The 24,761-nt window shown below is 44.7% G+C and overlaps 1 protein-coding gene across 7 annotated transcripts in view; it reads left to right on the top strand.

Annotated features, from left to right (window-relative positions):
* ATP11C (ATPase phospholipid transporting 11C (ATP11C blood group)) overlaps positions 1-22,772 on the top strand; it is a 57,958-nt gene extending 35,186 nt beyond the window's left edge. For 2 of the 7 annotated variants that reach the window (XM_074915558.1, XM_074915559.1), the window contains exons 15-29: positions 52-123; positions 981-1,054; positions 1,740-1,843; positions 2,428-2,609; positions 3,159-3,422; positions 3,771-3,945; positions 4,634-4,736; positions 5,818-5,963; positions 6,343-6,402; positions 7,428-7,555; positions 10,073-10,208; positions 12,036-12,101; positions 12,919-13,022; positions 14,512-14,665; positions 19,356-22,772. In XM_074915558.1, coding sequence (XP_074771659.1) covers positions 52-123; positions 981-1,054; positions 1,740-1,843; positions 2,428-2,609; positions 3,159-3,422; positions 3,771-3,945; positions 4,634-4,736; positions 5,818-5,963; positions 6,343-6,402; positions 7,428-7,555; positions 10,073-10,208; positions 12,036-12,101; positions 12,919-13,022; positions 14,512-14,665; positions 19,356-19,472 — 1,885 coding nt within the window. In that variant the 3' untranslated portion in view covers positions 19,473-22,772. Of the gene's footprint in view, positions 1-51; positions 124-980; positions 1,055-1,739; positions 1,844-2,427; positions 2,610-3,158; positions 3,423-3,770; positions 3,946-4,633; positions 4,737-5,817; positions 5,964-6,342; positions 6,403-6,717; positions 6,942-7,427; positions 7,556-10,072; positions 10,209-11,515; positions 11,532-12,035; positions 12,102-12,918; positions 13,023-14,511; positions 14,666-17,019; positions 17,111-18,037; positions 18,134-19,355 lie in introns of those variants that run through there. The other 5 variants (XR_012634388.1, XM_074915560.1, XM_074915563.1 and 2 more) reach the window with 5 other exon arrangements.
* Positions 22,773-24,761: the final 1,989 nt, after the last annotated feature.

Below are 24,761 nucleotides of genomic sequence, written 5' to 3'. Positions count from 1 at the left end.
ATGTGCCAATGGATGTTTTCAATGTTGTTCTGTCCTTTTGTTTATTGACAGGTATGGTTTCACTTTTCTAGGACTTGAAAATGGTTTCATGAAAATACGAAATCAAAAGAATGAAACTGAAATGTAAGTGCTGCAGAGGCTGCTGAGGAACAGGGCTGCTAGTGCTGTGATGGCTCTTGCCTGGCTTGATCAAGTTTGGTCAACGTGGCCAACCTGGCAAGGACAAAGCTGTTCCACGAGGGCTATCAGACCCTGCTGACCCACCCAAAAACTCATGTCCTTTTTACAGAGTGCAGCACAGCAAGGTGCAGGCTGAAAGGCCTGCTTGCAAAAATCTGCTGGTGATCTTAGTGATGTCTAGATTCAGGTCCCTTAAATGCCTGCAGTCCCTTGCATGCATCCTTCATCCCTGCCCAGCTGTGCAGATGGCTCCCGAGATTGACAGGGTGGTTGCTGACCTTACAGACAGCAGGATACTGTATGCCTAAATTGCGTGATATGTCTTCCTTCCCTGTGACTTTCTTCCCCTCCTGAGCTGAAAATAATCAGATTTTACTCTGTGCTGACAGCTTGGGGAACATCTGAGAATCACTGGCCTAATCCTAGCACTCCTCGAGAACTTCTCTTCACAAGCAAGTTTCACTTCTTATTCCCCTTTTGGTGAAACTTCTTATTTAAGTGCCAGAGCTGATGTCATTGCCTGTGGTTCATGGTACCCCACTGCCTGCTGAGCCACTGCCCAGCTTGGGGGCTCGGTGCACTAGTGGGCACCCGTGCCCTCAGCCCACGCTCAAAGTAGCACTGGAGTGGGTTCTTCTACTCCATTTTCTTCTGCAGTAGCTGTAAAAAGTACACTTCCCAACAGATGCTGCCACTTGTAGGGTGTATTGATTTCTGCAGCTTGCTGTTAGTGATTTTCTGTCTGAAATAGTTATTTTTCTTTTACTGAGTCTGAGCTCCTTTTTTTTTTTTTTTTAAAGGTACCAACTTCTGCATGTGTTGAACTTTGATCCTGTCCGTCGCCGTATGAGTGTCATTGTGAGAACCACCACGGGTACAGTTAAAATGCATTTCTGGACTCTCATACATGTGTGCACATGTGTACAAATATAAAACGCATGCTCTTTCTTCCTGTAACCCAGAGAGGCTAAGCTGATAGGTTTTCTAAGCTGGTCTAATTAAATTCTATGCTGGGTCTGGTTAATAGAGTTAATCTTCTCCATAGCAGCCATTGGGGACCAGCAGCAGATAAAGGCAGGGGACAGAGATGGGGACAGTGAGCCATGGAGAGTTCCCTGCTTGGCTTGTTCCAGCCTGGAGGTATTGGAGGGAAACGAGATCTTGCCCTGAGTGGGATGGGTTTTTATGGGGATGGCAGACAAAAATCCAGAGATCACCATCCTTCTCAAATGTCAGTCCTGTAAGGTATAGAATGCTGGCTTTATCTTCCATGAAAAGGTTGCCAGGGCTTCTAAATAGGAAAAAATAAACTGTTTTGTCCAGCCTTTTGCAGAAAGCTTGCTCAGAGGCAGGTGGGGACACCTGATGTCCAGCCTGAGGTCAAACAAGGTTTTGCACAGGTTAGTGTAAGGCCACTTTTGGTAGACAGCCAGGCTTCTAGCAATTCCTTTTTCAGTCCTGTCAGATTTCCTCCTTATGCATCATTTCCTGACTATTTGAAGCTGTTCAGTCTTTCTACAGATTGTGAATGCTATAAACTATTTATAATTTGCTTTTAGGAAAGTTGCTTCTCTTTTGTAAAGGAGCAGACTCCTCTATTTTTCCAAGGGTGCAGCAAGAAGAAATCCAACAAACAAAAGTCCATGTGGACCGCAATGCTATGGTGAGCACGCAGATGGAATTTGGCTGGCTCCTGGTGTCAGGAAAGCCTTATTCCAAAAATAGGGATGCGACCTTGCTTTGGAGGGAAGTGTTGAAAATCTGAGTGTCACTTCTCACATTGTTTTGAAGCCAGGCTTCTTTCCTTTTCTGTTTCTTTGGCTTTCACCTTTATTTGACTTTTGATATATGGTCTCCATCACAGTTGTGTCCAAGCATCTCCCAAGCAAGTTAAAAATAGAAATAACAATAGCAGGCTCTTTTCTCTGGGGGTAGAAGTGCCTGGTCCCACTGTCCCTGCTGGATGCACGCTCTCAGCTCTGGTTCTTGTCTTTATTTCTCTCTGCTGCATTACAGGCACGTGACAAGCATAACCACAGTTACTCGGATGGGAAGAGGTTACTGTATAAAAAAAAAATAAAAAAATCGGTCTTTTGACTCAAGCCAACAAATTGTCATTGCCATCAGGGTCAGTACTGACAGAAAGCATTGGTGGTGGAGAAAAGCACTAACCCTGAAGTGAGGAGCTGTAGGAAATTTGGTTTTAGGGCACTTGTCCACTTTATTTTCTTTCCCTCCTCCTACCAGGATGGCTACCGAACGCTCTGCGTGGCATTCAAAGAACTAACTCAAAAGGAGTATGACAAAATTGACAGACAACTTAATGAAGCTAAGATGGCTTTGCAGGACAGGGAGGAAAAGATGGCGAAGGTTTTTGAAGACACAGAAGCAGACATGCACTTGATAGGGGCTACTGCCGTAGAAGACAGGTAAAGAGGCCACCACCACCACCAACACTGTAGTACCTGCAGTTTCTTCTCGACGTTGCGTCGTGGCACTGACTCACTGTGGTGGAACTGAGCAGCCAGCCAGATGGTAGAAGTGTCCAGGGCAATTACTCTGTGGCATAGCCCATTACACAGTGCCCTAGTTGCTAAAATTGGCTGGTATAGTAGGAATTAGATTTTATTAATGAAATTACAGAAGTACTCGCAGTCCTAGAGAGTGAATTAAGCATGCGGTGTTAATTTGCACATCAAAACAAATTCAGTTCTGTGTACAGTTATAGTAACTGCATTTGTAAATTAAACTCTTACTTCTTGGTCTCACTGTATAAAGCAGTGATCTGGGGGGTTGGGGGGCTGCAAATAAAAATTCTGGATTGCTGACTTCTAATCCTTATTCCTGTGGCAGTGGTCTCTCCAGTATGGGGAAAATCAATTAACTTCTCTTGGGCTGGTATTTCCCACCTGCAAAATAAAGGGTTACATGGATTAAGTGTGGCCCAATGTGGAATGATGTTTTGCTTCTGTTTGCAGGCTGCAGGAGCAGTCGGCAGAGACAATCGAAGCTCTGCACGCAGCCGGCATGAAGGTTTGGGTGCTGACGGGAGACAAGATGGAAACTGCCAAATCCACCTGCTACGCCTGCAGGCTCTTCCAGACCAGCACTGAGCTGCTGGAGCTGACGGCAAAAATGGTGGGTGAGAGCGAAAGAAAGGAGGATCGGCTCCATGAGCTGCTGATGGAGTACCATAAAAAGCTGATTCAGGATGTTCCCAAAAACCGGGGAGGCCTGAAGAGGTAAGTGAGCAAGAGGACCCAGCCTGTTGTGCATTTTGGATGAAGATGCAAAGTTTTATAGAGAAATAGGACTGTGTGGTGGCCCTGGGTACTCACTGCTCGCAGACAGTGCAGCTGGTTCCTTTGCTTTGCTCCATCTCTATTAGTTGGTTTTGAACGTAATTACACAGTTCCCTGAGTGAAGGGCGTGTGTTAAATCCAAGCGTTTTAAGATTGCTAAGCCCCTCAAGAGGGATGGGAAGAAGATTAATACAAAAGCAATTTCTTTTCCACTAAGATGATACAAGCGGCTAGATTGACTTCTTACAGGTTTGAAATAAAATCAGACTTTTTCTTGTTGTGTTGCAGAAGCTGGACGTTGAGTCAAGAGTATGGCCTGATTATAGATGGCTCAACGCTCTCACTGATACTCAACCCTTCTCAGGACTCCAGTTCTAGTAATTACAAAAACATATTTCTACAAATCTGCTTGAAGTGTACTGCTGTCCTCTGCTGCCGGATGGCTCCTTTGCAGAAAGCACAGGTATTTGCTCTACTTCTAACCTGACTGAAGCACATCGTGATGTGATGCACTTTGAATCCATTGGCTGGGACGTGACCTGATCATCTTAATCAGCTAGGACTTCTCCAGGCTACACCTAAGCCTCGTCTGAGCTGCAGAGAGTGATAGAAACACGCAAGTCTTTCAAATCTGAATGCAAAAACTTTGTTTTATATGCTTGCAGGAAGCCACAAACCCAAGGCAATTAGAAATAAACAAAACTCTCTGTTCTTTTTTCCTTTCCAAACTTATCAAGTGGAGTCTGTGACTTCCCACGCCAGCTGATGATATCCAAGGCTGATAAGTGGAGTGTTTCTGCTCCTCTTCCCCAAGAGGGTTTCCTGCCCCCTGAAATGTGTGAGAGGTCCCATCTCTGGGAAAGCAGGGTCTGGGAGAAGGGAAGGGTGGGATGCTGTTCCCTGGGAGTTGTTTTTAGCTACTGTCCTTCAGCCCTGTGCAGCTGGATCTTGGCTTTTGCTCTGGTTGGTGACTGAGAAGGAAGTAACAAGGGGTTTTATTAACCTGAACTCTCCAGGATTTATTTTGCTGCTGTAGAAGCCTGGTTGTTGGTCTTGGGGCACTCTTGCAAGTGGGGCAGTGGGGGGGGTCTCTGGAGGTTTTTTAACTGAATTTTTAGTTTCTGCTGATACCCTTTTTAAAAATCTTTTAGATTGTACGAATGGTGAAGAACACAAAAGGGAGCCCAATAACACTTTCCATAGGGGATGGTGCAAATGATGTTAGTATGATTTTGGAAGCACATGTTGGAATAGGTAAGACCCCTGGTAACCCACCTGACACCTAAGACCTGTCTGCTGCTGCTGGGGTTCACTGTTCAGGCACAGTCAGTATTTCTGATTGCGCATGGCTAGACTGATCCCACTGAAAAATGCAAAAAGTCTTTTCTTGCTTGCTTGGAGCTGGGGTTTGATTCCAGATAAACGTTTGGGATCATCATATACTGCTCACCTTTGATACTACCACTGTCTTTATCAGTGATAAACTGCAGATTGTGTTCAAAATCTCTGTGGCCAAATTCAAGGTGGTGAAGATTGCTTGCTGGTCAGAAAAAAAAGCACAAGTAGCAAACTGATGCCCAGCAAACTGGGCAGTTGTTGCAAAGGCAGTGCAGTGAAAATATCAGACTTTATTAGGGCTAACTTGCTGCAGCTGCTAGTAACTCAACACTGGGCACCTGCACGTGTTTCCCAGGGGCTGATGCTCAGTTATGTTGTGTCTGCTCTGTCCATACGACTGACATCAGGCTGGAAACTATCCTTTCTGCAGATTGGTGTCAGATACAGGAGTTACTGGAGATTTTTATAATGCCACTAAAGAAGGGTTGATGGAAGAGAAAGGGCAACCTCTTTATTTCGGGCTGTTGGAAATGCCACGGTGCCCTCTAATGAATGGGGTCCCAGTGCAGTTTGTTTGGATGTGGCTTTTCAGTGAACAAAACTATCTTTCTTGAGCTCGGCTCTGCAGGGATGTCTTGGAGGCTGAGTGTCTGCAGTGAAATAACTGTGGGAGATGTGTGCAAGCCTGTTGGGAAAACCAATTCCTTATCTTTTATCAGGTTTGCTTAAATACTCTTTACCACACTCTCTTACATAGGAACTCAGACAGCAACCTAAATATAGCTTAAAAACTCCAGAGGCAGGTCTGAGTGTTGTGGAGCCAAAACCACGCAGAGTCTTGCAGCACACGAACGTTTTGCTCTCCTGGGGCTCTTGAGAGGGAAATTTGGCCTTTGTCGTGCCTTGAGATAGAGTGATGTGGACAAACCTGGTGGGTAGCATTGGTCCAGATTCCAGTCCCTTAGGGATTAACCCCTTGCCACGTTTCTGTCTCCAGGTATAAAAGGCAAAGAAGGACGGCAGGCTTCCAGAAACAGCGACTATGCTGTGCCAAAGTTTAAACATTTAAGAAAATTGCTACTAGCACATGGGCATTTATATTATGTGAGAATAGCACACCTTGTACAGTATTTCTTCTATAAGGTAAGGATGTGTGTGCAGCCTATTTCTTTCTTTATACTATGGATTTCTTTGACAATAGAAAACAATAGTAAACAAGAAAAAAAACGAACAGAATATTCTGTAGCTCCATTTTCCTTCCCTAGAACAGGCCGTGTCTCCTCCATAAGCCTGTCAATTGAAAACAGTGCTTACAGGGAAATATGAGCATGACTTTGTTCCAGTGTCTTCTGCAGATACTAACTGCTCACTGGACTAGTTTTGTGCTTGGTAGAAAGCAGTGCCCTAACTTGTCCAATATTGCAATATCGGATACTACTGTCTGATAATGGAGAAAATTATTTGAATTTAGATGGAGAAGTCAAGCGCTTCCGTGCTAATTGGTTGTCTTTTGTTTCCCTAGAATCTTTGCTTCATTTTACCGCAGTTTTTATACCAGTTCTTCTGTGGATTCTCACAGCAGGTAACTTCCTTTAATGTGTCTATAAAGCCAGGATAAAAAGCAAATGGCACAATGAGGCTTCCTAGCAGAGACTTGGCTTTCGGTGTCCTGTCCCTTCCTCACCTCACTTTAGAGGACAGTAGGAACCGGCCTTGTTGCTCAGCACCGTATCTAGAGCATATTTTTGAGACCCATAACTGAAAAGAAAGAAAACCTGCTTTCTTTCCTGTCCCATCCACCACCCACACACACAGATGGGCACCTTCCTGAAGTAATGAGAGAGGGTTTTAGCTGGTTTGTCAGTACCTGATTTTGCTGCTTCTCCTTTTCTTTAAGAGAAAATCTTTCAAAGACTTCCTCATCTTTTCTCCTCTGCTGTCTCTCAAAAGGAAGAACAGTTTGTTCTTTTATGACAGCCTTTAAAAAAAAGACCACACTGAGTGTCATCAGAGCCTTGCTTAGTCCAAGTGAGCATCAGAGGGACAGATCTGTGTGATGAGTGGACTCATGTGCTTGGAGAAGAGTTTTGGCTTTTGGGTCAACTTACTGGCTTTTGTGTCTGGGCTCAAGTAACGGTAAGGAAGAGTAAACAGTAGGAGATAATTCTCTGCTTGTCTTGGCAGAACCACTTTTTTTTTTCTAAAAAAAAAGCCATAGTTACTCTAAAACAGTCTAGTCTTTAGGGAGTCACAGGAGACATCAAGTATATTAATAGAAATAGCAGCACAAGAGCAGCTACAGAAAAGCTGTGATAAGGGCTGTTTAATCACAGTTCTCTGGAGAATGAGCTAGAGACAAACCCAGCCAGTTACAAAACTCCCCAGCGGTGGGAGTGGGGTTCTGGCCATGCAGGCTGCAGGTGCCTTGGCCCCTGGCATTGCACGGAGTGTGACCCCTACCAAATCAAACTGACCTGTGTGGCTATGACAGAGGGATGAATCCATAGGGTACGTATGAAAGCAAGGGCTGGAAACTTTTAATCTCTTCGTGGGGAGACTTTTGAAGTGGAATTTCTGTCTCATGTTACCCTTTCTTTCTCTTTTAAGCCACTGTATGATGCTGCTTATCTTACCATGTACAACATCTGCTTCACATCACTACCTATCCTGGCTTACAGCCTCCTGGAGCAGCATATCAACATCGACACGCTGACCTCAGACCCTCAGCTGTATATGTAAGTAGCACTGGACTGGTAAAGCCTCTGCGCAACTTGGTTAACCACGGTTTAAGTTTTTTGGTGCAGGAGTGTAAGCAGATGTCCCTGTCCCGTGTCATGATGGGAAATGCAGAAAAGGCTGTTTCTTCCCTGCTGGCTCTGCTGCTGCTGCATTAGAGCTGAGCAATATCCTATTTACTGCCTATTTCTACTTATTTATGCTCCGTAACAGTATCTGGTCTAGCAAATAGCACTGCTGTGTCTCAAAAAATAAACTGTAGGTGGAATTCTTCATCCATAAGAAAAATCAAGCTGTGAGTGTGGCCAGACCATTCATTCATGTTAGCTTTGAGCCAGGCAGCATGAGCCAAGCACGTGACAGAACGTGTAATGGATGGAGGGGAGATCTAGCTTTCAGGAGAAAAAAGATCCGTTCATTTTCAGAAAGACGAATGTTCCTGAAGCCCAGCTCAGGCAGGTAATTTCTCAGCTGGTCTAAATGGATATCCTCCCCCAGGCTTCCCCTCCACAGGCTAAATCCCCATATCAGAGCCTATTACGAGGGAACTCTGCTCTTTGATCCATGTGCTCAGAGTTTTCTGCCACGTTACCCAGGGAAAGGACAGTTTAAGAGGAGACTGTCTCTGCTTTGCTTGGTTGCAGTGGGGAGAGGCTCCAGACTCCCACAGAAACTGAGATGCTTTCCACCTTCTTCCCACCCCTGCCCAGGCACACATGCTTGGGTGCAGCCCTTCAGCAAGGACTAAGGAAGATGCTTTTCTGGGGAAGCCCCTGTTTGTGTACTGTTGTTGCTACATCCCTTGCCTGGTAGTAAGCTCAGTGCCAAGTTCACCCCTGTGGAGAGAGACCAGGTCAAGGCTGCTCTGGCCAGTGCCCTCTGCAAGCCCTGTTGCTGTCATATGATGCTCCTCAGCAGTGGAGGAGCTGTGTGTGGCAAAGCCAGCTAGAGCCAAGAGCTGTGCTTTTGCAGGTACAACAAAGGGAATTAGCAGGTACCTAAAGATAGTGTGTCAAAATTGCTTTAGGCATAGAAAAATTAGCAAATGCAACAAGGGCTGTAGGGCTAGGAAGGGAACATGGGTGCTTCTGAAATAACTACTTAGATTCCTGATTCATTATATCTCTGTGTTCCTCCACTCATATGGCAAAATGCCACCGCATGTATTTTAAAGTAAATTGGTAATTGAGTATTTTGCAACATAGATCAATAACAGCAGGGCCCCGCGCATTTGCCTGGTGGGCTGTCTGATCTCTGGAGTCTGTCCATTGAGTGAAAACAGATTAATTGTGCAGTCAGATAGTTTTAGTTTGAATATTCATGACTCTGCATGTGCTGCTGAATGCAGAATGACTGCTGTGCCTTTGCTGTATGAAGTGCTGAGTTGCTGCAGTGCAGATCTTTAGTCAGGTGTTGTAAAAAGCCTGTTTACGATGAGCGCTGCAGGACATAAATGTGAATGCAAAACAGAGCTCGCAGTGAGGAAGTTGGTTGTACTTTCTCTCCTTGCAATAAAACCCACTTAGTCTGGTTTATCTGTGCTCCTTACTCATACTCCAACTGCAGTACGTTAGAGCATTGTCACTGCATCATCGTGCATAGGATTCAGTAGGGCTTTGTTTTGGAAACTGCAGGTAGAGGAGCCCAGAACCACACTGGTTTGCCAGGTGCATCTTGCTGAAAATAGTATTGCTTTAATAGTTAGGAAGAAAAATGGGAAAATAATGGGGATTTTTGGTTTTGCCATAAACATGCTTTTATTTCTTCCCTTCCCCCCTCCCGCCCCCGTCTTCATATTTTAAAGAAAGTGATCTGAAAAGATAACGATGCAGGAAACTTTCTAATTCCCTCCTGCCCTGATGGCTGCCCTCCACTCCTGGGCTTTGCCTGTGCTCGGTGTAGAGCTCTGCCCATAGTGCATCCATTTGCTACTGCTGCCTTCATGCCAGATCTCATCCTATATTCAGCCAAGAGCCTCCTGCTACAAACCCCCGTGTTAAAAACACCCACCGTACGATTCAGGAGGTTATTTTCAGCCTGTGCAGAAAAAAAAAAACAAACCAAAAAACACTTCCAGGAATGGGACTTGCAGCACTTTTCTCAAAGAAGGAGTTTGTGCATTCAACAAAGAGGAAAACACACCACAGTTTGCTGCATCCCGTATGGCTCTTCTTTAGCATTGCCCTGGTTTTAAAATTTGGCAGTTAATGTCAAGTAGCATGGGTGGTGCAGGGGCTGCAGAGAGGCTCAGGACAGTGTTACAGCTGTCCACTTTTAATCCAGGTTACCTAGAGAAGGACAAAACAAATTAATATGCTGAACTGATGATTTCTCATGACCAGCAGCTGCATATGGTAAATATTCGTGTCCTGTACGCTGGCACATGTTTGTGTTTTATCTCCTTGTCCCCTACAATAAGGGTTTGCTCCAAAGCCCACTGATCACCTGGCTGCAAGGGGCTTTGCAGCTCATCCTAAACGTGGTGGTGATGTTCTTGTTCCTCTGTCTCTTGGCAGGAAGGTTTCAGATAATGCAATGCTGCAGTGGAGGCCGTTCCTGTACTGGACCTTTCTGGGCGCCTTTGAAGGACTTGTGTTTTTCTTTGGGGTTTATTTTCTTTTTCAAAATTCATCATTGGAAGATAACGGAAAGGTAATGCCACCAAAAAAAGAAAGATGAAGATGAGTGTTTCTTCTTTGCACTGCTTCTTTTATACGCCTGGCAGGGAATATCTACACGCTTAATCTGTGTGGTGTGTCTCGAGTCTTGTCCGATGGTGTAGCCTGCTTATGGTGTGATTCTGCAGCAAATGCTTGAAATAAAACGTTTTCCAAATCTCCATGGAAACAGGACAGAGCTGGTTACACTCACTAGATAAAATAACTAGTCTTACACACAGTTTTATTCCAACCTGGTGAGCTTTGCACGGAGCTCTTCCACTCTTCTGCGTGGTCCCAGGCATTGGCCCAAGGCAGGAGCAGTGTCCATCCTTTCCACCAGCACGATGTGTAAAATTTGGCACACGTTTGGCTGGTTACAAGCAACTGAATTAGCCCACCTTGATAAGATTCTGTTTGTTAGCGCAGACATGGTACAGGGCTGCTTGTGTGCTGCGCCTGCTCTGGGCCATGATTTGCAGGGTGGGGAGGGCTGGTGCTGGAGTTTTGCTACCGTTTCGCAGCCAGCATAAGTTAGCGCCGCTGTCAGAACGAGCAGGATGTTCTTCTTCTCCCTGCTGTCTGCTTGCTCGTGCCTCTTGCGTTGGGACAAGTGCTTGCATCTCCACATGAGTGAGGTGTGGGAGCTGCTCCGGGTTAACTTGTACAGAAAGGTGGGGGGTGGGGACAAGATAGAAATTTTTTTCCTTTTTTTTTTTTTTCTTTTTGCTGGTTAACTTAGCAAAGCATCAGTGCAGTGTAGCTGCCACATGTGGTGGCCTGGGCCATCTCAGGACCCTTTCCCCAAGGGATTACGCAGCACATTATCAGGTCTCAGCTGATGGAAAGCTTATTTACACCATCACTTGTGACCCTTGAAAAAACCTTAGCTTTTTTTAGCGGCTAACACTTGGAGAGAAGTTGATGAAATTTATGTATGTATATGCATACGTTGCACCAGTGCCAACATTTATGGCCCCAGCTATATGTAGTCAAGCCCTGGTATTGTAGATTCAGTGCTTTTCTGTATTTATATCCATTCTGGTTGTATTTGAATAAAACGTGAAGCACTGATATGTTCTGCAAATGCCTTCAGAGGTCAAGTGTATGTGGCACTAATATAAGATCTGTGGTTATGTCCTGTTTTGTAAACACTTATTCCTGTAAGAACTGCTACCAGCAATTGTTCATAATATCCATGTATGTTTGATTGACTCCTTTTTCGCTCCTATTGACTTTAATTTTTTTGCATTTTTTGAAAACTTTTTACATTTCACTTTCTGTTTTAATGTATGCATTCAGATCTTGACAGCCTTTGGTAAGCATCCCTCCCATTCATTGCCATCATTTGGATTTATATACAGTATCTGCTTTTCTTTGTTGTGCATAGTCACTAGCATCTGCAAACCAAAACAGATGGAAAAATACCCATTGGTGCATTCTGCAAATGGGACTAAAACGTGATGATGAGCAGAGGTGTTGCAAGAAAGCAGAAACTGAGTAAATTACCAAGAAATCATGAAATACAGGTGGTCCAATGACTTGTATCCTTGATCGACATTGCTGTTAGTAGGAGGTTGTACCTGTCACCGTCCCAACTCTGGGTCACCTGTCTGTGTGGCACTGCATGGCACAGGGTAGCGTAGTGGGTGGCGAGTCGTGCAGGGCACCCGGCGCCTCTCCGAGCATCAATCCCCATAGCAGTCGCTCCATCCCATCCTTCCCCTCCGGTCCCTGCTTGCACCCCTGTCCTCACTGTTGTTTCTGTGCCTCGCCAAGGAGATGGACCCAGACACCTGTGGCAATGTAACATGTTTTTCAGGTTTTTGGGAACTGGACCTTTGGGACGATTGTTTTCACCGTGCTGGTGTTCACCGTCACTCTGAAGGTTAGGATCTTCCTTCCTTTTTCATCCGCTTATTGCAGTCACTTTCCATTGCACATGTATGTGCTGTAAAATCAGGCAGTGAATGTGTTAAAGTGTGTATGAGTGTGCTTCCCACCACACTTTAAATCTTCTTTCCCACAGAGGAAGAACTTTCTTATTGAACATTGTCCTGTGTGTATTCTGTGGTCTCTATTCCTGGCCTGTACTGGTCTATAATTGTTTGTCTGGGTTAAATTATTTTCCTATTTTTTGCCCTCTTCTGAGAACTCCATTTGGTTATGGTTGACTTTCTCCACGCTTTCACCCCTTGGTGTTCAGTTCCAGCAAGAGGAGAGGAGCAATAGAGGACTTGGGTCTGTCCACCTTGTTTCAGACATGACTAAGCACCAGAGGGATTACGAAAGCACATCTGTCAAATAATAATAGTAAATCTGCTTTGTTTCACAGAGCTTTCCAGAAAGAACGGTTTGCATAAGACCTTACAAAAGGTCTTTTATGTTCAGTTCAGGACAGCAGGTGGTGGCAGGAGGCAATTACAGTCCCTGTAACCTTTAGACATTTGTTTAGCATCAGTAGTTGCATCAAATTTATGCTATTAAAAAGTGTCAGTTACAATTAGAAATTCACTGTTTCCATGTTGACATTATGCCAATTTTTAGATACTGAAAATATTTTCCCTGGTGCACATATGCAGAGGGGTAGCTGTTTGGAGAACCTTCAACCTTAATGGGAAACCAGTCTGAAATTTCAAATAAATATAATCAAATACACTCTACATCTAATGCCTGTTCTGTCTTTTCTTTTTTTATTCATGCAGCTAGCATTAGATACCCGATTCTGGACGTGGATGAACCACTTTGTGATTTGGGGCTCCCTTGCCTTCTATGTGTTTTTCTCGTTCTTTTGGGGAGGAGTCATTTGGCAAGTATCTTTTCTTCTTACCATGGTGTTTTCTTAGGGGAATACCCAGCGCTGGCTTTGCAGGGGCATGTCTGCAGCATGCCCTCGTTTGGGCTATTCAGAGATTTATGGATGGCGAGGTGTGTGCAACCACACTCCTTTCTCTACTGGTGAGGGAAGGGATGATCTCTCCATCCAACACCTACTAAAAATCAGGGCTGGAAGAGGGCTGTTGCATGATGAGCTGTGTTCGAGGAGGGCTGTCAGCCTACTGAAGGGATAGCCTGAAAGCACCATCCAGGTGCTCAGCTTTGGCAAGAGGTGGTTTGCTTTTCTGCCTGCAGGGTCATTTCTGGTGCCAAGGCCCTTTTCTTCATTGGGAGGTTCCAGGGTAAATTTTTCAGGATCTCTTTGTGCTTGGGGATAGGAAAGAAAGGAAAAATTGGTGGTGGAAAGAAACCCAGTGGTACAGAAGGAAGGAACAGATGAGGCAGATGCAGGGAAAGAGGACCCAGCACTCTGGGTCAGCTTAAGAGGGAGAAATAAGCAGGAGAAAGCACAGATCCTGCTGCTGAAATCCTGGATCAGAGTAGAGAAATCCTCATTGATTTGTGACCAGGATTTCAGATTTAATGTTTTGCAAAAGCAGGCAAGCAATAATACATTACAAATATTAATTTTCTAGTTCCCATACTGGAGTGTATGTTCATGTTGACGTTTACAATATCTCCCATTTTACACTTTTGCTATCCCATGGGCTTCTGCCGTGGCTTATTGGCTTAGATCCTTGACCCAGCAGCCTGCTAATCAAGATGTGGAACTGATTTAAATAGTTTAATTGGGGGTCACGGTCTTTGTTTAACTCTTCAGTGTTCCTAACCAACAGATTCAGATCTGCGATCTAGCCAGATCTCTACGTTGAAATGTGTGAGTTTTCTGCTGGTGTGTTTAACTTGCATAGCTCAATATTTTTGAGTTAATGCTAAGCAACAACTGCTTTGGGATTCTTGTCATCGTTTATTTATGAAGCATTTTTCACAAGCATCTGTCAGTTCCCTTCCATCATTAAGGGAGGGAGGAAGAGGCAAATAACCTGTTGGGATCAGGATTCTCTGGATTTCCACTATCAAAAGCAAACCAGAAGCGATAGCAAAGTTCAAAGTTGAAATAAAACAATCTGTTTTTTGGTAGGGTGAATAATTTATCTTTCAGCGATGGTAGCAAAATTGGTAATAGTAGCAAATTCAAACCCTTCCCTGTCCCAAAATGAAACTGATATGGAGGATGTAAAATGCCTCGTGTAAGGTGACCCTACAGTCCTCCAGAACTAGTGCAGTACAAGGCAGGAGATGCATTGAGAGAAGGATGGGCAGTTTGTTTCTGTGCAGGCTGTATCCATCTCCATCTGAAAGGGAGGCATTATTGCTAATAGTTTGATCTGAATCTGCCTTTAATTCTGACCTTCTTAGGAAATTCATGTTAACAAGAATTTGTGTCCTTTCTTTTTCAGGCCTTTCTTGAAGCAGCAAAGAATGTATTTTGTATTTGCCCATATGCTGACTTCTGTTTCCACGTGGCTGGCAATAGTTCTCCTGATCTTTATCAGCCTTTTCCCAGAAATTCTTCTAATAGTTTTAAAAAATATAAAAGAGAAAAATCATCAGGTAAGGAACAAGATGATGCATTACACAGTATTTTTAGGAAGACCTCTCTTAAGCACCAGATGAACCTATAACAGTACCATGTACAACTCTCACGTCTTGAGGAATGCTTTCTAGAGTCTCATCTTGCTCTTTCGCATGCCAGAAATGTCAAGAAGCTCATCTAAAAATACTGCCTAGATCTGTAGTGAGGAGAGACTCAACCCGTGCCTTTCCTTAGTTGCCTTCACTGGATGGAAACCTGCTGTCTCTTATAAAAAAGTACAGTAACCCTTTTCCAACCTGAACTGATCATCAAACCCACCATATTGTGTTCTAAAAAAAAAGCTACTTGTTTTTATGTCAAAGAATGCACTTGTGATGTTCCCTTTGGGTATATCCTCAGGTGCTGGTGCAGGGGGAACAACAGGATCAGGTCTTGTCACGTCTGCCCACCTCCCCTTAATAACTGAGGGCTCATACCATGGCATGAGCCTGCAGTGTCTAACTCTCCTCAGAAGCAGCTTGGTTTCTTAACAGCTTTCCTCCACTGCTGAGGAGCAGGACTTGTTTTAGAAGTGTAAACCATCTCCTAAGTTTTCTTTGTCACTCCTGCAAATGGTGGATGCCAGCACTGCTGGGCTCACAACTGGCACCGTGCTGAGCCCCTCACCTGCCCCTTGCTCTCTGCTTACCCGGAGGTGCTGAACATCCCTGCAGCACCGTTCCCCTGGGCAGCCCAGCTCTTGCTCTCCCCAGCCGTGCCTACACCGCTCCCTGCGCCTCCCCTCCCTCCTGCAGCCCCCCTTTTCCCCTGCAGCATCAGCAAGTCCTGTCTCAGGTCAACACGCAGCCAATTGCCAGCCATGGCCTCTTGCCATCAGGTTTGCATGTCCTTAGGCAGTTGTGGGGCACAGGCCAGCGGGGTGTGCGTCGTGTGTCCCACCCCCGCCAACACCCAGCAGATGCTGGCATTCTGGGGGTTTGGGCCAGGGTTGCTCCCTGGCAGGTAGCTGGGGCTAGCCATCACTCTGCCTGGGAGCACGGCGGCAGAATTTGGCCGGCGCAGGGCTAGCAGTATGCAGAACTGACTTCTGCCCTGCCAGCCATGCTCTGGACCAGCACCATGGTGCCGGCAGACTAATGCCCAGCTGCTCTGACTGTGTCCCAGGAAACCATGGGATGAACTTCAAAATACTGAAGTTCAAAACAGTCTTCTCTCCTGGAAGCTCTTTCATCCCATGAGGTTTCAGTGCACCTTCCTCACCTGGGATAACTTGTTATCTGTGGTCCTTATTTAAAAATTAACTTGATTAAAAAAAAAAGTATCTAGTGAAGTAGTAAAGGTTTTCCTCTCCTGTTTGAAGTCCAAGTTTGGCACAGTATCACTGAGGTAAAACATGTATCTGCAAGCCAGAAAAAACCCACCCCAAACCATTAACATTGAAAGCAATAGAGATGGTAAAAGAAGTATTGTTGAATTCTTTGAGGCTACATGGAATTTCTTCCAGTTAAGTACAATTTAATAGTTTCTAGCTTGACACCCCTATTGAATAGGCTGGGAGCGGGTTGCTCTCAGCTGCTGACATAGGGTGGTTTGAGGATGGTGACCTGGGAGTTTCCAAGCCCCAACTCACCTGAGAGGTGACCCACTTTCGCCTTCAGCTGTTGGCCGTAAGATCCATTCCCCCATGCAATACTTGCTTTCAAGAGTGCTTTATGTGTGTTAAAAAAGGCTCTTGTGAAATCGTGTAGCAAAGCAAAGTGAGTGTCAACTAGAAAAGTCTCTTCATATGTGCGTACCAAACTAAACACAGGCTGAGCCATATTTAAATGTACATTTTGAGCAAGAGCTTTATGAAACGCCTGAAGCAGATGCCAGCTCTAGATGTCTGTATCAGCAGTCAGACACCAAAATCGGTCACCTAATTTATAAAGGTATCTAAGAACAGGTAGATGATTTCAAATCGAGACCCTTTTTGAAAATCCTGACCTTAATACTGGAAAAAAAAAAAAACAAACCATCAGTTTGCCAAGGGGAGCATTAAATGAAAATTAAGATTAGGGATGTTATTTAGGTGCCGGATACCCCACCTTGACAGCTGAGGGTCTCCTCTGGAGGAGGAGGATGGACTGAGGCCATGTCGATGGGTGTTTGCCCTTGACCTTGATGGGGCTGGGTTTTACCCTGAGTTCCCTATAACACAATGCATTGCCTCTGCTCAGTCTTTATTAAATTTTCTGTCTGGTAATGTTTTGTTGGTTTGGGTTTTTTTTTTTCTTTTTTTAACTGCAAGGCGCATTTCTGTTTTCCTTGGTTTCTGCCTTTCTCTTTCTTGTACTGCAAGTTTCTGTCTTTTTGTGCTGTTGTGAACTAGGTAACGAAGCGCCTTCCTTCCTCAGGAACATCCACTATCTTCATGCTTTCTCAAACTTCCAGCAATCACAGCTTTTCTTGGAGTGAATAAGGTGATTTTCTTTCTGAGTCGCTATGTGTTGCTTGCTCTATTGCTTTTTTCCTTCTAATGCCTAACTCCTGAAAACTCCTTTTTAGATTTGCTCACCTGGCAAATCCCTGCTTTTTTTTTTTTCCCCCCCCTCTTCTTGCTTTAATTTAAATCTTTTGCTTAAATATTTCGTCTGTCTTTTCACCTTTGGTCTCCTGCCATGCCTCAGGTGGGTGAGCTGGTCGTGCTCGGGGTGTCCGAGTGAGGTGAATCCATCTGATGTTGGTTACACTCTCCTTCCCCACTGTAATTTTGTCAGTTAGTGGTCTAGATACAAACTTTTCTAAAGTGTGTGACAAAGTTCACTTGATTTTGATTGTTGTTTGGATGAGCTGGCAAACCGCTCTGGCTCATTTTTTCTAGGAGGAGCTCCCCAAGTGCCTGTCTTGCCCAGTCCATCCCACTTGTTAGCGGTACAGTTGTACAAGTTGAATAACCCACTGCACTCAACCCTCACAACAAGGGGTAGTCGTGGACTTGCTGCCCATGGAGGTGGTGGGGCTACCCCACAGCAAAGTGCCTTGAAAACATGTTCCTAGCATTTGACTTCACTGCAGATCTCCAGTATTACTTGCTATTTTAAAAATACCAGTTGCGTGAAGATCGAGGATGGTTTCTTCCTCCAAAGCACCTGTAGCATAAACCCCCAAGCCTGAAGTTAACTATTTCAGGTAGCAGGGCTAGTTTCTGAATATCCTCTGTGCCTCTTGCACTGCAAAGCCCAGCCATTATTAATCACCGTGGTATTTAGGGAGCATGTATGGCTACATCCCTTATGGTATGACTTAGCTGTAAAAAGGGGTGTGTGCGTGTGTGTCTTACATTGTTTGACCATTAGGCAGGGACAAGTGTCACGTGTGCTATAAGTCTCTTTGCCTCGCTGTTGCAGAGCAGCAGGAAGGCACCTGATTCATTGTCGGCCAGACCTTCTGTCAGACCACTACTTTTAAGAACATTCTCAGATGAGTCTAATGTGTTGTAACAGGTACCCTGTCCGAAGGAGTTGGGATGGTTTTAAAAGGCATTGATTAACCAAATGTAACACCCCTACCCCCGCAATCAATTAAACTACGGTTCTTATAATCCTCTTGACTATCGGTGTGGGGCACCTGTCCTTGTGGAATGGAGATGCAATGCTTGGGATGCATTTTAATTTGGGGATGTTGTCCCCTCCAGCCACTTGAGAATCCCATATGTGTGCACATCCTCTCAAACGGAAACATTTTGCAATATGTAAACAATTTTTTCAATATAACTTATACTTTAGTCTCATATTACCAAAAAATTTAATGTGAGAATGCAGTGAATTGTGCTAACAGCGGTTATAAATGCTAACACTGATGTATTTACAGTGAAGTATTCAAATCTCAGCTGTTAAAATGATTCCAGTATTGCATCTGAGTTATACCAAAAATCTCTTTTTCTAGGGTGCATGCTGTTCTGTCAAATAGAAATAAGTACATCTTAATTCATCTGCCTAGACTGAAACTAAACACATGTACTTGTTTATGTATGTCAACATATGGTAGGGCAGGCGTGTCTCCACGTCCATATCTATATATGCACACAAGGAGCATCCTAGTGTAAGTTTACGTGATTTTAAATGTTGTAGTAAGCCGATAGCAGAATAAAAAAAGTAAAAGTGCCTAATTGAATTCACAATTTCACCTATTACATAGCTGTGTGGCGTCCATTGCCAACACAAAACTGCAAATTTTCTGCAAACCTATCTTTGTACCCACACCTGCTTCTAAAGAATCAGTTTAATCAGAAGGGCAGGTCCAACAGCCAGGCTTTCCAGAGCTCCAGATGTGTCTGTCATAAATCCATGTTCCTGCTTGCCCGAGCATTGCTGGCAAGCGGAGCGGCCCTTCCTTCCCCGCAGACGTTAGGTGGTGCTCTCCACTACCAGATACTGGTGCAGACTGGTGCGGCAGGCAGCTGGACTGGGGCAGAATGGGAGCCGCAGGAGGCAGCGAGGCAGATACCACCTTTAGACTTTATACAGCATTTTGCAGACTGGGCAAATTAATTTACTATCTTATTACTTATTCCTTGGTTGTGAATGAGATTTGGCACTTTTATCATGGTCTAATCATTCTGTAAAATGTGGAGTATTTTTTCGAAAAGCAACAGAGAAAAAAGCTTGATGAGTTTGGGAATGTAACAGTTGCAATACATGTGCATTTTCCTTCTGATTTTTGCAGACTGCCCCCTTTGATCTGCCTATGTTAGTCTCATACAAACGTATAGAGAATGGTTATGCGAAGACTGAAGATGCTGTTACTAATTTGACAGAAAGATATCCTCTCAGGATACTTTAATGTGCTCCGTACAAACACTGCGTATTGTCATGCTGTAGGAAAAAACCCATGGTTTTAACCTAACAGTTCTGCTTAATACCAAGACCAGTAAGCTGCCACGCTGATACAGCAGTAGCCAGGGCGCTGGCCCCATGATACCTGTTTGTCTTTGGGCTTGTGGCTTCTCCTCTCCCCCCCAAAAAAAGTTCTGCCAAATTCTACATCATTGAAGGCTGAGAAAGCATCTTTAGGAATTCATCCAAAACAGCATGAATTGAAGTGCAAGAGAGCAATGCCAGCCCCGTTTCACACGGGGGCTTCCTCTGCCCGCAGCAGATCTGTTCGAGAGCAGCAGAAAGCTGCTGAAGTCTCTCACTCTGCCTGACCAAAGAAGTAACACAGACTTTAAACCCAGTAACAGCCCCCTCCGGCGTCCCGAAGGCCCTGGGGAGAGCCTGCTGCTGTCATGCAGAAGCTGGATGCAGCCCTACGAGCGTCTGACCCGGTGCTGGGGCTTCGAGCCCTCGGCGGGGGGCTGCCCCCTCCCAGCCATGGGTTGTATGTGGTAGAAATACTTGAAAACTCGGGAGAAAACTTCACGGATGGTGCAAAGTTCAGTCGCCTGTTCCTCTGGGTACGGCTGGCATCCGCACAGAGACCCGTGGTGCTGGGAAGCACCCGAGCATCCTCTCGTGGCTGGTTTACTTTTGGGTTTATTCCTGGCGGAGGGTGAAGAAAAGGTCATTTTTTTCCTCGTGTTGTGACTGTTCGTGGTGGAAGGAAGCTTTCATGGGGGAGGAAAGAATCTCAGAAGTTGGGCTGTGCCAGACTTTCAGCTGTTTTGCCCGGGTTCCTGTGGTTGTGCTTACGTTGCTGCACGGTGCAGTTCCTTCAATACTTTAAAGGCCTGAGTGACAGTGCGGTCCTTGGATGATCCCAGGGACATGGGCTGTGCCTGTAAACTTTCAGGCATATAAAACTGCATCTTGAGATATTTGCACTAAGAAACAAGAAGCCGGTTTAAAAATAAAGGAATACATGAACCTGATTTAATTTTACACTTTATTTGGTTTTTAAATTGGCATGTTCTTTTTAAATCTACCTGTACCATGGTCGTGGGAACTTTCCTCTTTAGGTTGTGTGCAGCAGAGGTGAGCTGCCTGACTCTTGATACTTTTTTTTTTCTCTGATACTTCATATGTGGAAAAAGCAGCTTCTTTTTGTTGTGCTAAGTCGTAAGCAGTGACAGAGCACCCTCTGTGCCACCGCTCTTTGGCGTGAAGGTCCCTCCTTGTGCTGCCTGGCCCTGGCCCTCTGCGTTCAAGTCTCAGTTCAGAAGTAACAAGCTCCACGCTGCGGCTGGGTTTGGCTCCTGCTTGCTCAGGCTTTGTGTCACTTACATGCAAAGAAACAATATGGGACTAGACAAAACATTCCCTTCATAAAATTTTACTGAATGGTGGACTTAATTTTTGGAAGAATGGAGTCTTGCTCTCTGGCTGCCACCCCTGAGGTCTGTCTTCGCTGGTGGAAGCAGGATGCGGATCAGCTGCAGGCACGTTCTGGTGTGTGTCGTAAGGACTGCCACGGGCCTTACCTGAGTGAAGGAGGGGTGTGCACGGTCCCTGTGGCTGGTGGCTGCTGTTACATCACCCAGCAGGGGAGGGGAGGTGTGGACAGGACCACTGTATTATACACGCTGCACTGGCCTCAGCACAAGTGATGTTCGTTAGCACCGTGTTCGCAACCGCGGCTCGACTCCTTGCTGCATGCAAGTAAGGAGCTGCGCTTCCAGCATGTGTCCCATGGGCAAAGCTTTTTTTTTTCTTCCTTTTTTAACTTTTCCTAGCTCATTTCACAGACCTAGAATTCAGCTTGCAGACCATGTCCCATTCTCAACTTTCCTTGCTAAAATGTGGTGCCTACAGATCAAGTATGCGATGAATACAATGAAGATACGCTCTATATGCCAAATCTAACCTTTCTCCTTAAATATACAGTTGCTGACTTGTGTTTACATAACATTAAACAGGCGTTGAAATGCCTAATTCCTGTGATTCAAATCCATTCCAAGCCCAAATGGTCCCAAGCCTGACACCTTGCTTCTCTGTTTTGTGTCGTGATCTACTCCTGGGGTCAATGTTCTGTTCCCATGAAATTAAGCTGGAGGTTTTGGTGGTTACATTAGTGGGAACAGTGAAGCTTGCCATGTATGTGTGAACTGTCTGAATAAAGCCACTTAAATGGGCTAATTTCTGCAGCCTGTTTTAAGATGGAGCCTTCTAAGAACCAAATCTTTCTCTTCCCGTTTCCAAGTGTCCTGTCTCAGGGTGGAGCAAGCCACTGCAATAGTTGTACGTTCAAACCTAAGGCAGATGTGCTAAAAAGCGGCTTGGGAATTAATGTGAAATGTCTTGAATAGCAGTTCTTTGGGAAAATGCAGGTTTTCTTGGGCTTGGATCTTCAGCTAGTGCACTGGTGTAGTGCTGGGGAATGCAAGAAGAGCTGATGCTCGTCATTCAGCAGTAACGGGAGTGAAATTCCTGTTGCTGCGAGTGACTTGTAAAATCAGGGGAAGGAGACTCCTTCTGGAGTTAGAGAAGGGAAGAAAAAGTGGTGACAGTAACTAAGGTGTAAGCCAGCAGGATGCTGAAGTGGCAGAAATCCGACAGTGATGCTGTGATTGTTGTTCATGTACCATAATACACGCTGCAGTGTTACAGCGCTCGTTAGTGAGCTAAAAGGTCAGTACAGGCTTATCGGTGGAAAAACTTGAAGGAAAAAAGGCTGGGGTGTTTTCATAACAATTCGTTGAAGTTTAATCACTGGCTAGTGACACTGAAAGATAAGAAAAGTAATTAAGATTCCCTCTAAAACTGTTACGTGATAACGGAGGAACTTGGTGTAGTCATAGCTACTTTTCAAAAACTAATCCTAATCGTTATGAGAATATTATAAATTACTTGGAATTGCATAAAAACTTAAAATTGAATTTGTATACACACAGTTGAAAAACTTACCTAATACTGCACCATTTATCCAGTTTCCCAGCTATGGATTTTTTTTTAAAACCATGTAGTATATAGAAAGTGTAAATTATATACAGGCAATGAGAAGATACATTTTCAGCTTCTTGAAAAAAAAAAAGAAAAAAAGGACTGCAACCTTACATTTTTTTCACTTAAATGCAATTTTATACATTTATGTTGCTTTATATAAAGGAAATTGAATGTGAATGTTACCTTTTATGAATGCAATTTGCTCTTTTTTCATTACAGAAACTTTTATTTGAAGTAATCAATAAACTTTGGTATGTTGTTCTGATTAATATATATGTTTGTCTGTCTTGTCTCCTTGGATGCCTCAAGGCAATAGTTTATAACATGGGCTTCTCCAAGGCAGTACCAGGGGGACCATCGGCATTTTCGCTGGGGGGTAGATGATGCCAGCAAGGCCATAGTTGGTTCTCCAATGTGGAGCAGCATTTGCCTGAGGAAATACTGGTTGCTTCTCATATATTTTTATTTTTCTACCAAGGTATTAACAATTCTGGTAATGGCTGCAGCATGTAGCCAGCCTAGGTGCTCTAAACCCATTTCCCTCACAAAAAAGATCAAATAAAGTGAGTCCTGTGAATTAAGTGAATAAATTGATTTAGCTTTGTAGGAGAGTTGAACTTGGAGCTCTAGCTGACATTTAAGAACTGGGTAAAAAAAAAAATTTATGTCCATGTGCCCAACTTCTGTGTGCATGAAGTTTTTCTTAATGCTGTGCCTTGGTTCTGTGTGTCGTGGCTAGCTGCAGTAAGTGAGCATTTTTTAGTTCAAAGACTAGAAGCACACAAATGAGGATTATTCTGTGGTTTGTAAAGTGCGTGGAGCTGCTGAAGTTCAGGCCAGATATTTTCACTGATGAAGTTCCAACAATGCAATGAAACTTGAAGCAAGACTCACAGTGTTTGTAAAATACACAAGAAAAACACATAGACTTTTTTTTTTTTTTTTTTTTGGGGGGGGGGGGGTGACGAAACATAGGTCTGATTCAAACCAAAGTGTTTATAGCAAAAAACTGACAGTTCGAAAAATTCTGTTTTGGCTGCTTTGATTTCTTCAGCTCCCATCAGCCCCTGGAGGACAGATGGCTGTGCTATTTAAAACAAACTATAACCTTTAAGAAGCAGCTTGTACTATTGGAAACCAGATACACGCATTGAGAGTCTTAATAGCCCGCGTGAGTGATAGTGAAAATCATCTGAAGAGCTGGGAAAGGTTTTACTCTGAGCTGGCTACCCAGGCTGACAGGACAAAAGTAGTAAATGTAAGCGATGGGAGACGGCCGCGGGTCACTGGGGATTTCAGAAAGCACCAAATTAACATTTAAAACACCCGTGTAACCCTTCATATTTAAAAGGACAAGTAATGTCATTTTATAAGGTGGTTTTTAACAAGGACAGCAATTTTTTTAAAGGTCAGGCTGTTGGCGTGTGAGGGCTCTTGGCAGGCGGAGGGGCCACGGTGTCCCCGTCCCTCCCTGTTCCCCTGCGGCCGCTGCGGAGGGAGATGTGTCTGCACCGTCCTCGCTGCTGGGATTGGGGTTGGCTTCTTCAGGCTTCGCATGTCTGGGGATAACCTGCTAAGCTGGAAAATACACCGTGGCCTGGAGAAAGGGCGTGTGTGCACCTGTGGTGCGTGTTCCCTTCCAAAACCGGGGGTTGTAATAATAAATAAGGCAGATCTGACTGACGCAGAGAAAAAGTGAGAGTGGGAGAGCGAAGTCCTTTCTCACATTGACACAGTAGGTGAAATAAAACCCTGGTCCTGATGAAATCAGTGCAGGCTTAACTGGCTTCAGTGGGGCCAGGATTTCTGCTGGGTTGTGGAAGCTCTGCTCCTCCTGGACCAGCTTGGAAAGAGCCCACAGCGGACAGTCCCCCTGGATTTGGAGTGATGCTGCCTTGTGCACATGAAATCCTCCTAAAACCCCTGTTTATGAAAACCAGCTGGAGCTTAATTACTCTCCTGCACAGGTACTTTGAAGTCACTATGCTTACTCCAGAGGTGAGCCATTCCCTTCCACATCAGTTTGACTCCAAATTACATTTAGCCAGCTCTATTTTTCCACTTCTCAGCATCACCCTGAAAAAAATTTAAGCCCTTCTGTCCCACTTTGCCCACTGGAGTTTGGGCACAAAAGACCAAGCAGCTGCTCCCCATAGCAGCTGGGGCTCAGGGACTAAGCAGGAGGCTTGAAGCAGATGTGCAGGCAGGGAGAGGATCCGTGGAGGAATTGTCTGTAAAAACTGATGAGGCT

The sequence above is a fragment of the Athene noctua genome, chromosome 11 (assembly GCF_965140245.1).
Source record: "Athene noctua chromosome 11, bAthNoc1.hap1.1, whole genome shotgun sequence".
In the NCBI taxonomy this organism is placed as follows: Eukaryota; Metazoa; Chordata; class Aves; order Strigiformes; family Strigidae; genus Athene; species Athene noctua.
The sequence above is the reverse complement of the archived record's forward strand: the minus strand, read 5'-3'. Positions and strand labels throughout refer to the sequence as shown.